Genomic DNA, 12412 nt, shown 5'->3' with positions numbered 1-12412 from the left:
GTTTAGCTCACTTTGCGCAAAGCGATTCAATTTTCCATACAAATTTGTATGGGAAAACCATTTTTGGATTTTGGCATTTATCAAATCCATGTTTCATGCTATATCAAAACCGGACTCTTATTCGGATGTTCTAGAATGTGCTCTACAACTTTGCCGAAGAGAGTATGGTGCTAACTTGCTCCTGAAAGAAGATATAGCGTCCTCAAAACTCGTCTAAAACGTGATTTTCGAGCAAAAAACACGTTTTAGACGAGTTTTGAACACGCTGTATCTTTTTTTAGGGGCAAGCTAGCACCATACTCTCTTCGAGAAAGTTGTAGAGGACATTCCAGTGCATCCGAAAATGAGTCCGGTTTTTATATAGCATGAAACGTGGATTTGATAAATATCAAAATCCAAAAAAATGGGTTTCCCCATACAAATTTGTATGGAAAATTAAATCGCTTTGCGCAAAGTGAGGACTAAACCAATCGGTACCAAACTTTGAGGAGTTGTTAAGGGCCCCAAAAGGAACTTTAAAAGTGCTGTGCTCACTAAATTTGGACAATTTTATTTTTTTCGATACAACCATATTACACCCTATTGATCCATGCACCGAAACCGGGGGGATGGCAACCCTATTCCGACCAAAGCAAACTGACAACAGTCGACATTAGCACGGTTGTCAAATGAGAGCCCACAACAAAAGCACTAGCTGTCAAATGATAGCCCATAACAAACCATTGTTTGGGTTTTTTATTTTCAATTTTCTCGCAATTCAAACGATAAATACCTGAAAAAACACGTGAATTGTGTTGCTGATGGCAAATTCTATCATATCCTTGGAGATTCCATCCCAATATTGGCAGAAAATTCATATCGAAAAAAGTGATTTTTCTGTTTACCTTTTTTTGCTTTTTTTTTTCTTTTGGTCGATCAAACAGTGCGCCCGTACACTGTGAATCGGCATCACACATTTTTCAGTTTGGTTTTACACATTTGCATGGGACTTTTGAGTTTAACCAGGATAACACACTTCGTGTTACCAAAATAATATGAATAATACTGATTCTGAGTGTTTGTTTTCTGAACTTCCAAGATGGCGGCTTCTTCGCTACCCCCTGACCGAAACCGAAGTTTGGTGTGACGGCGGTGTGGATCGGGTACACCAAACTGACATGCACGCAAAATCCACATAACACAGATCTGTGTAAAAAAAATACACAGATTGTTGAACATCCCTGTTTGAAAAATGTCGCACGTCGTACGAGTTGTCGCACGGTTTTGATTTTACCGTTTCGATATCGATTGGTCGAAAGGACGACAAGCGTGCGACAAACACTTGACAAGCCCGACATTGTTTTTTCTATCGATTTTCCTTCCATTCGACGTCACGATTTTCGTCGACGCAAGCAGTTTGACAGTTCTTTTCAGTTGGTCTTGTTTTAACTTGATTGCAACCGGATTGAACCAGTTTTCGTTGCTGTTGAGCTTCGCAAGGATTTTGGCCGGATGGTAGGTGAGTTGTGTTATTTTTTCTGCTGGAAAGATTCAGCCGGAGTGGGCGAGCGGCCAAATCTTAGTGTCCTGTGTTCCAGGTTTCCTGATTTCGGTCATCGTGGTGGTAGAGGCGAAGGAGGATGGGAAATAGAGATAACCCGGCGGCCATGCCGGAAGACGGGAGGAACCGGTATGCGGTCAAGGAAACGGATGTTTTACTTTCCGCGGGAGGTTGCGGTGAATTCCCAAAGGAGAAGAAGGATGAAATACCAAGTTCCGCCCAAGGGAACACAAAGAGAGAAACGGAACTTCCAATTCCTAGGGAGTTGTTCACTGTTCTGGGTGAATGAAAAGGAGGAGGAGGACGGAATAATATACTCCCGGCGGCGTTTCTGAGTCGACAGAAGTTGTTATCAATGGAACTGGTGAGTCATGTTTTTGAAGTGATAAAAAAATCAACAAATCAGAAATTTAAAAAATATTTATGGATACACAAGCTCACAATTTTATAATTTCAAAAAAAATATAATTTAAAAAAAAATCAAATTTCAAATTTTCAAAATTTATATATATATTTTTTTAAATTCTAAGATTTAAAAAAGTATGATTTAAACATTTCTAATATTTGAAAACAAAATAAAATTTCTTACATGTTTCACACGTTTTGAAATTTGAAAAACTTCTAATGATTTTAAAATGTCTGTTTTTCTTTTAAATTTCTGATTTATAAAGTAAATAAATTGTAAAATTATAAAATTATAAAGTTATAAAATTATAAAATTATAAAATAATAAAATTATAAAATTATAAAATTATAAAATTATAAAATTATAAAATTATAAAATTATAAAATTATAAAATTATAAAATTATAAAATTATAAAATTATAAAATTATAAAATTATAAAATTATAAAATTATAAAATTATAAAATTATAAAATTATAAAATTATAAAATTATAAAATTATAAAATTATAAAATTATAAAATTATAAAATTATAAAATTATAAAATTATAAAATTATAAAATTATAAAATTATAAAATTATAAAATTATAAAATTATAAAATTATAAAATTATAAAATTATAAAATTATAAAATTATAAAATTATAAAATTATAAAATTATAAAATTATAAAATTATAAAATTATAAAATTATAAAATTATAAAATTATAAAATTATAAAATTATAAAATTATAAAATTATAAAATTATAAAATTATAAAATTATAAAATTATAAAATTATAAAATTATAAAATTATAAAATTATAAAATTATAAAATTATAAAATTATAAAATTATAAAATTATAAAATTATAAAATTATAAAATTATAAAATTATAAAATTATAAAATTATAAAATTATAAAATTATAAAATTATAAAATTATAAAATTATAAAATTATAAAATTATAAAATTATAAAATTATAAAATTATAAAATTATAAAATTAGAAAATTAGAAAATTATAAAATTATAAAATTATAAAATTATAAAATTATAAAATTATAACATTATAAAATTATAAAATTATAAAATTATAAAATTATAAAATTATAAAATTAGAAAATTAGAAAATTAGAAAATTAGAAAATTATAAAATTGTAAAATATTTGGATTCTACAAATCATAAACTCTTAATTTTTTAAATTGTATTATTCTTAAAATTCTTGATATTTTCAAAAATCTTTTTTTATTATTAAGATATTTAAAATTTAAGGGATTCTAACATTCGAACATTTCAAAATTGTTTAAAAACTTTAAAGTTCAATGCTTCTTTAAAGCAAGGACTTCAGAATCCCAAGAAGCACTCGCCATAAAAAAAAAAAAAAAAAAAAAACAAAATTCTCCATACAAATTTTTGATAAAAAATCAACATGCGTTGATGTTGATTTTTTACCTGTAATTTAAAATGTTTGAAATTGTTTGTTGTGTTAAACAATATTTTGTCTTTTTTTCTAAAAATTTACAAGTTTAAATTGACTACATTTTTTTTTTAATTTTACATTCAAAGTTAATTTTTTTTAGTTATGTTTTGGATGTTTTAGCCGAATGACGTAATCATTTTTTCAGGTAACCAAAAATATTCCAACCGAATCCCGCTGCTGACAACCCAGCGTTTCCGTGTTGTCCCACGGAACGAAAGCTGTAACGATCGCAAAAACACCTGCACCGGAAGTGCGTAAACCGACGTTGTTCCGTACTCCGGTGGCCATCAATCCGTGGGAAATAAACGAAAGAGCCGTATCTGCACGCTGGCGTCGGTTCGAAAAGATGGCTGACAAAGTCCAGCCAAGATGCCGAAGCGACGAGATGAGCTGAAAGACCAACCGGAAGAAAAGCCAAAAACCACGTGAAGATCGCAACTTAGATTAATTTACAGAAAAATACATCTAAAAATAATTTAAAAATAAAAATGTGTATTTTTACTGCAACAAAACCTAAAACCCAAAAAACAGAACACGACAAAGGCACGACAACCTGAAAAACAAAACCGTGCGACGTCGGTCGAATGTCGTACGACAATGTCGAACAATTTCGATGATCGATCGCACGACAAATACGACATTTTGGTGCAAAAACGTATGACATTCGTGCGAATGTCGCACGACATTGTCGTGCGACGTCGTACGATTGCACGGACGACAAACGACGGACGTCCGACGGACTTTTCAGTCAGGGATGTTCTAGCTGTCAAAACTGTGTAGTTTTATAACACAGATCTGTGTAAAAAGTTACACAGATTTTCGATTAGCTTTCGTTTCAAATATGCGTAAAACCCGAAAAAGTTAAGATGGCGACTTTAATGCAGCTCCGAGAACTTGGTAAGTTTTTTCTCGTGATTTTTTCAATGAAGTATCGTTAAATTGTCTTTCTCTACCTGATTTTTCACATTCCGGCCATTCGGCCCATTCATTTTAGCCCTTTGTTGGATTTTTAACTCATCAGGTAATGCATCTCCTAAAACTGAGCTTATCTTTATTCTAACGATTCTAACTTCTTACGATTTTTATTCCAGATGCAACCGTTAGCTTTTTCTTCGATGTCCTTCTCAGTGTGCTGCAGGAGCGCCAATCTCGCCCGCTGCGTAACCAATCGTACCAGCTATCCAGAGGAAGAGTTTCGGAGACAACACGCTTAATGCCTCATCGTGTAGAAAACGTGGCAGAAGGGCCAAATAACATAGTTTTATGAATTTATTATGTATAAAACCTCATACTTGAGCTAATAAATAACGCCTTAATAATAATAATAATATAATAATATTTACTTCATAATTAAAAGTATATCCAAAAGCAAATCAAAACATATGTAACATTTCTACCCAGTTTCTGTGTAAAATTTTGGTGGTGCGCTAGTGTGCGTACGCGAAACGTCATAAAGCTCTATTCCGTTTCAAACGCAACAACCGGTACGTACACGGAATCGGTTGTTGCGTTTGAAACGGAATACGTAAACTATTCGAATTGAATTCCGTTTCAGAATTCCGATTGAGTTAACTTGGCTCCTGCGCTGTGGGTTCAGTTCTTTTTGAATAATGAGAACGAACGCAAAATGGGTTCCGTTAAAATTGCATGACTGCTTTAAACTATCCCAATAATGGAATTTTATCTGTGAAAAAGGACAAAAAATAATCTTTTCTATTGTTTTCAGAAAATTTCAATCAAAGCCTATCAGAACGAAACAGCGAACAAATTGAACGAATGATCTCAACCATCAGAGTGAAATCGGATAGCTCAAAAGAACTACAAATAGATGCCAACGCCAGCTCCTACATCAGCAGTTTAGGGCCTGGCCAAATACTTCCGAAAGGGATTAATAGTAGCCTCAGGTGTGTTGGAGAATTAAACTTGGCAGTTTCATTGGAAAAGGCAATTTTGGAACTTAAAGTAAACCACTTGGATTATATTAAAAATGGATTTAAATCGGCTCATACCAACATTTTCTTTCGTCATTCCAGGTTCTTGGTGCAAGAAATCTTATACCCGATGATTCTGAAGCAATACCAGACACATACGTAAAGTGTTATCTGAAAGATGGTGATCGATTGCGACACAAAAAGAAAACCAGGGTTGTAAAATATTGTTTAGAGCCGCAATACAATCAAGTGTTGAAATACTCGGTAATTATCTCAACTATTTAAATTACCTGTTGAATTAAAAATATTAACCCATTCATTCGGAATCGGATGAATAATCTGGCAAAGTTCTAGAAAAGCAAAACTTGTTTGAATATCCTTCATTTTTTCTCTTTTATACAGGCATCTGAACTTTTTGGTAGAACGCTTTTAGTGACTGTTTGGCAAAAATCAACAGGTTTTGAACACAATCAAAGTATAGGAGGTGCCGAACTTTTTTTCAACACTTATAAAATGAAAGCACCGGTTCAGGGCTGGTATCCCTTGTTTCCATCCCAGCACATTTTATCAAATCCAAATGATTCTCCATAGAAAATTGTATAATTGTTGACTAGAAATGATATTGCATTTATAGAAACGTTGTATTTTATTTTACATTTAAATACATGTATTAAAAAACACTTATTTAGCTTTTATTTCATCATAAAGTCAATCTCAAACTAGTCATTCAGTCGTTGACCCGAACAAAGTTCCCTATAAGGACCGGCCCGTGGCTGAATGGCTACGGCTCCCGCCTCATAAGCGGAAGGTTCAAGGGTTCGATTCCCGACAGATCTCCTTGAAATTTTTCGACTGTTATTGAACTTTGAATATGAATAAAAAACGCATAGAATCAGGTGGGATCCGAACTCACACCTTTGGATTAGAAGTCGAATGCTCTAGCCATTCGGCCACCAAGGGATTAATAATCCTTGAGTGAATTAATCCGTAGTGGTGAAATAATGTCACAAGGTCATTTACTATATAATACAACAATCCCTTCCCCAACGATTCCCCTACACACCACACACCATTATAATCTATAAATAACTCGAACCGGTTGGTACGGTATGTCCCCGGCTTCTTCTTCTTCCCCTGCCCAGTCACGACGTTCTAGCAGGATTCTAGCAGAGTTCTTATAGAGCTGAATATTCTTACAGCATTCTAGCAGAAATGTTCCACCGTTCTAGCAGAATTCTGGCAGAACCAGCTCTGCTAGAATATTTCGTGACTGGGTTTGTTTGCCTGCAAACTTGTTTGCCAAACTCGCAAACTGTTTGTTAACAAACTTTTCCGCCAACATTCTACGTGCGTATGTGTTGCGTGTACGTACACGAAAATAAAGTTTTAAATTTTGTCAGCCAGCAAAACCAAATGGTGCGCTAGTGTGCGTACCAACCGTCCCCTAACATGACAGTTTTCGTGAGTTGCGCGTATACACCGACAGATGGCAAGTGGGCCTCGTCGGAGTACGCCCATCAAATACGCAACTCAAAATTTGCATAGCAAACTTTTTTTTTCGTGACGGCTTTTGTGGCACGCTCACTTCAACAGTTCTAGACTAATATTTGAACGTGGCTTATCTCTAAACAAGTTTTTAAAGAAAATGATTCCATAATGCTTATTTTGTCGTTTTAAACCGAAACAAGGCAAAAACTATATTTAATTAAACTATTCGCCATTTTTAAAAATTTGGCTAGATAATATCGAAGGCCGCCATCTTAGGCCCACTGGGCCCACAAAACGGGGTACGCTCAGTTTGTATGGGAGCTGTCAACATGCTCCCGGGCTGGTGCGTACGCGAAACGTCATAAAGCTCTATCGAGAAATTAAAAGTGAGAGTGTGTGCAACATGGAGTTAAACTTTCTATGAAGATGCTGTGAAGGTTACCATGACTCTTTGAAAAGTTTAACTCCATGTTGCACGCACACACTCTGTCTAGTTTGTTTGTTTGTTTGTGATAGTGTAATAGCGGCTTAACGCCATCTCGTAGTCTATTACCACTTGCAAGAATAAGCCTGAATCAGCCTGAATGTAAACTGCAGTGCACGACAGCTTTTGCAGGAGCCGTGTTCTGATTCTCACCAACAGTGTTTTGATGATGCTATTTTTTTTTAAATAAAAGTGATTTTTTGCTCTGAAATTAACTCACAATTATCTGAAGCGATACTCAAAATAATTACTTTCGACATTTCAAAACAATGTATGATCTACACATCAATTTTCTCAACGAAAAAAATGCATGGAACTTTTGATGAGAATGAGAATACGCCCAAACACGCCACAATCGGCTTGCCATTCTCGATAAAACCGTTGCATGTTTTTTTTTAAGGTGATGATCGAGCCAAAACGTCTGTTGTCTGTGCTAGATCCGGTCTCCATCAGCATCATGGTTCACTTCGGCCTGGCCAAGCGCACATTCCGGAACGAATTCCAACGAAAGGAAGAGCAGTATCTGTGAAAAAACACGAAAGCCATGCACTGCAGTTATATTTACCTTTGTTATTGCCAAATAAATGTCCTCGACGGATGATGGGTGTTGGTTCCGACAAATTTAAGTCGATTTTTTAGGAAGACTAAGCCTCAGCTGCAGCCGGCTGGCTGACATTTCGTCAGCTGTGTGCTATCTTGTGACATAGACCATTTTGGTCGAAAATGAGTTAATGATGACGTTTTGCTATACTTAACAAACACTACAAGATGCTTTAACCCGATTTTGGAAACTCGCTTCCGTTTCCCGGATATCGCAATACACACTTGTGACATAGACGAATTTATCATCAAAATGTTCGTGCACACTTGTGACACATCATACATGTTGTTGGAAAATGTGAAAAAAATTCATGTTTTTCACAAATTTATGTACACACATACTTTCTAAAGGCAATGCAACAAACAATGCAACCTTTTGTTTTTCTGTAATTCTGTAATTTCGGAATACATTCGTCCGGCTTCAGCTGAAGATTCATGCTGTCCCATGTTGCATGTTCGAGTGTAACCCTACGGAAAACCTTGCCGCGAGGAGAGGTGAGTGAACATGTACACGAGCCACCTTCGACATAATTCCTCGGGCGGCCCAGGTCAACTCGAAGTTCCCCAGGCACCCCCAGTGCAGGACACATTGGGGGTAGAAAGCGGATAGAATAAGCAAAACATCAAAGCAGAGCGCGAGCCATACTTTTAAAGTGGTATCTGCAAAGGAGTTTGTATTAACAAAAGGGTCAAAAATAAAAAGGCGATACTAATTAATACTTCCCTGCGACCTTGGAGGTCTCTCGGTTGGACATATAGCCGTGGACACCAAGTTTGGTAGCAATCCTTGTCAGTCGGTGTGGAATTGATCACAGATGGTGTTAATTTGTCCTGCAGCTGTGTAGCAAGTCAGATGCTCGCTCATTCGGTTTGAAACGAAAAGAACAAAAGAGAACACAAGAAAACATTAGATTCTGATAGTGAGTTTTACACAGATATACAGTGTAATATAATATTAAATATATTTATAATAATATTTTCACTTAATGATTATTTATTGACACTTTATTTATTTGCTTTCACTATCACTTTCACTACACTGAAAGAAAGGCGCATAGTATTATCACATGTTTTCCACATGAATCCGCCCCATACGATTTAGCATGTGAATGTCATGTGTAAATCACTTCAAAATAATCCATCGCGCGACGCGTTAAATTCAAATGCAAAACACGTGAAATTAACGTGACTACTCACTTGAATATGCAATGAAGTCCTTGTGAGTGCCTATTGAAATTCCATTGATTTTCGAGTGATTTGTTCGTTGGATTATCAAGAATTATATAAATAAATATTATTTTTAAATTTTTATTTCCTATACATTTATTTTCGTTCTCTATTTTCTCCAAATATATACAACACATATTTTTCACATCACAACATTTTGCACACGCGAATCTTACGCAGAGATTTTTCTTGCTGTTCATCCGCCCAACAAAAGTCACATCTTCATGCAAAATCCGGACAGCTAAAAGGACATCACTTCAGTATCCAGAAAGCATTTTGAAGGCTGCCGAATCATGATTGCCTGTAAAAGTAACAGAACATGGGGTTAACATATTGGAATTAATATAAATTATTGTTTTGTTAATGCTTACCACAGTTCATGATCAGTTATTTTCAAAATTTTCATTCAAGTTGCAATTTAATTGCAATTTAATTGCAATAAACTTAATATAAAACTTAGCGCTCGAACTTTGAGCTCTTAAAAATTGCCATTTTGTTTTATCAACTGATTGGCTATTTCTCGAGGCTCAGCTTTCAATACCAATACATGTGTTTCTAACGTGAACTTCACTTCAAAATCAAAGTAAAAGTCGATTGGGGTAAATCAAAGTGCAATTCATTTGAATTTCACGTGACTTTCACTTCAAAACCAAAAGACAAGCCGATTGGGGCAAATCTAAATGAAATTCATTTGAAGCTCGCGTGAAGACAATGCAAAAAATGAGTGAATTCTTTTTTGTCAACGATCAGTTGTAGCTGAATGATTTTCACATTCATTTGACCAGTAAAGCATGTGAGAGTCAAAGGAAAAGCACGTGAAGTTATCGTGTTGGTTTTTGGAGAAGCTCACGCGAAAAAACATTTGATTTTGCTGTGTTGGTTTTTTTCAGTGTATTTCTTCGGGTCGTCTAATTTTCGTCGTGCTCCCGTTCTTGAAGAATTCCGCATAACTAATCATTGCTGGTTAGAAGTTTCATGTCGAACATGTTACAAACTAACACAACAGTGACACAGAAACAGAACTTCACAAGCACGGACATTTTTACACGACCTCCCAATGAATTAATACCGAGCTATTTTCATTCTACTATTACCTAAAATGTCCAAAGCAGCTCAGTAAAACTCACTGGGAGCGTTCCACAATTTAGCCCCATCCGGGGGGAGCTTATCCCTTTGTACCCTCGTGTTTGTTTCCTTTGAACAGTAGTCTAGGTAGTCCAAGAATGTTCAGCACAAGTTTGAATCGAAAGCAATTGCTTCAACAGCTGAACGGATCAAACTATTGCTTCCCTTGCTGATCTAACTATGCTACTGTTACTAAGGAAACAAAAGGATAAAACATCATGATTTGATGTTCTAACAGGTACGTTCAACTAGCCAGCTGCGAGACCCATCAGCCCGGCCGGGAACCAGTCCATATCTGTCGAGTACAGCATACGGTGTGGTTCACAAAATATCAAATACAGTGAACACAACACTAAGGCTATACATATGAACTGGCGGGATGGAAGCACGTGGACCACTCCCCCCAACAAACAATGCAACCTTTTGTTTTTGAAAATATACTGATTAAGTCGGTTAAACTATTGATTAAAGCCTATTTTTGTTTGTATGGGAATTCTGTGCACACTTGTGACACGTAGTACAATTTTACTTTCGAAACAAACTTGTGACACGTGCTTTTCAGATTTTCGATTACATAATTTACTGTATCTTTTAACTGGTGTAACCAAATTAGTTGAAACTTGGAGCGTTTGTTAAGTGATAGTATACGAACCGATTGCTTCAAAAAGTTTGGCTCTATCATTCATAGTTTTGAAATTATTTACCAATAAACTTTAAAAATCGATTTTCTCGAAAAGTACTAAATGGTCGTTGTCACAAGATAGCACCCAACTGACGATTTGTTAAACTGTCTGACAGGATGATTCGTCGCGTCGCAAAATTAAGTTTCATTTCACTTGAAATTACATAAAAAACGTAACTTAATCCATCTTTAGGTGGTTGGTGCCTTCCTCTCATTTAAAGAGTGATTACAATCCCCTAAAGTGTCCACATGGTTTATGGATCTCCCATAACGTGATCGCAGCACCTGAGGTCCTAATAAAAATAAGTGACGAGTAAAAAAACAGACTTCCTACAGACTTTTTGTCAAGATTATACAGACACCGCCTTTCAGGAAAATGGCACCCCTCTACATACAAGGCTTTTTTCGTGGCGACCAGACGGGACCATTTGAGGTTATGTAAATTCAGACCATTTTTTAAACTGCTTGTAATTTTAGATAGGTAAGTCAGATCTTGAAAATTCTTAATCCATAAGAAAGGTCTTCTCATATGCTTCCTAAAAATACATAACATGTGAGTGTTTCATGAAAAACCACCCTTTTACCATAATTTTAATTTAATATGAAACAGTTTTTAACATAACTTTTTAAATACATGAGAAAACTCATGTAGCCACCCTGGTTTGGCAAAGTAAACAAACCGAACTTTTTGCGGTACACCTTTTTCGATTTTTCCGCGGACACGGGAGTGCAAAAGGCGGCCGAAAAAACGGCACAAACGGATCTTGTGAACAGTGCGCAAAAGCGAAAGCTTGACGATGGCATCCATAACCTCGAAGAGGAATCGCGTTCGAAGCACCCGTACAACACCCGAGCGGCGGCGGCGGCAGCGGCAGCGCACTATGTTACATTGGGTGGCCAAGTTTCAAAAAAGTGACCTTCTCCAAATATTTTTTGGTATTTTTTTCTCGAAAGTAAACATTCTAACTAAGAAAAATCAAAATTTTCAAAGCTCTAAGTTTGTTCATTACGGAGATACGAAAGCTGAAAGTCAAAAAATGGAGTAAAAAACTAGCGTTTTTCGTAAAAAAGGCTGATTGTTTAATTTTAACATAGCTCAGCCATTTTAAATATTTTATTAGGACAATTATACATCGTTGGAAAGGTAATGAGATAAGCTTTGAAACTATTAATAGATAAAATGTTGTTTCCAAACTAAAAACTGAAGTTTTCATCGAATAACTGGAGCATTTTTTTGACAAAACTTATTTTTTGTGTTTGTTAATCGAGTACTTTTTTTGCTAACCGATGCTAAACATGAAACTAAGATCACTTGAAAGATTGGATCATAATCTAACATTGCTGAAATTTCCAGCCTGCGATTTTTTTGCGTTTTCGGAGATATGCCATTTTGAACATTTACGTTTTATCAAAATTTGCTACATATGCGCCCGTTTATTTCACTTGCTTTGCTACCTACTTCGTGG

At 35.1% G+C, this 12412-nt stretch overlaps 1 protein-coding gene across 7 annotated transcripts in view; it reads left to right on the top strand.

The window, feature by feature from the left end:
* Positions 1-6020, top strand: part of LOC6050578 (regulating synaptic membrane exocytosis protein 2) — a 122793-nt gene extending 116773 nt beyond the window's left edge. For 3 of the 7 annotated variants that reach the window (XM_038265273.1, XM_038265272.1, XM_038265275.1), the window contains 3 exons: positions 5136-5371; positions 5443-5604; positions 5743-6020. In XM_038265273.1, the coding sequence (XP_038121201.1) occupies positions 5136-5371; positions 5443-5604; positions 5743-5931 (587 nt within the window). In that variant the 3' untranslated portion in view covers positions 5932-6020. Of the gene's footprint in view, positions 1-5135; positions 5372-5442; positions 5605-5742 lie in introns of those variants that run through there. The other 4 variants (XM_038265269.1, XM_038265270.1, XM_038265271.1 and 1 more) reach the window with 2 other exon arrangements.
* The last annotated feature ends 6392 nt before the right edge of the window (positions 6021-12412 follow it).

This window comes from Culex quinquefasciatus, chromosome 3 (assembly GCF_015732765.1).
Source record: "Culex quinquefasciatus strain JHB chromosome 3, VPISU_Cqui_1.0_pri_paternal, whole genome shotgun sequence".
Lineage (NCBI taxonomy): Eukaryota > Metazoa > Arthropoda > Insecta > Diptera > Culicidae > Culex > Culex quinquefasciatus.
This window is presented reverse-complemented; position numbering and strand designations above follow the sequence as displayed.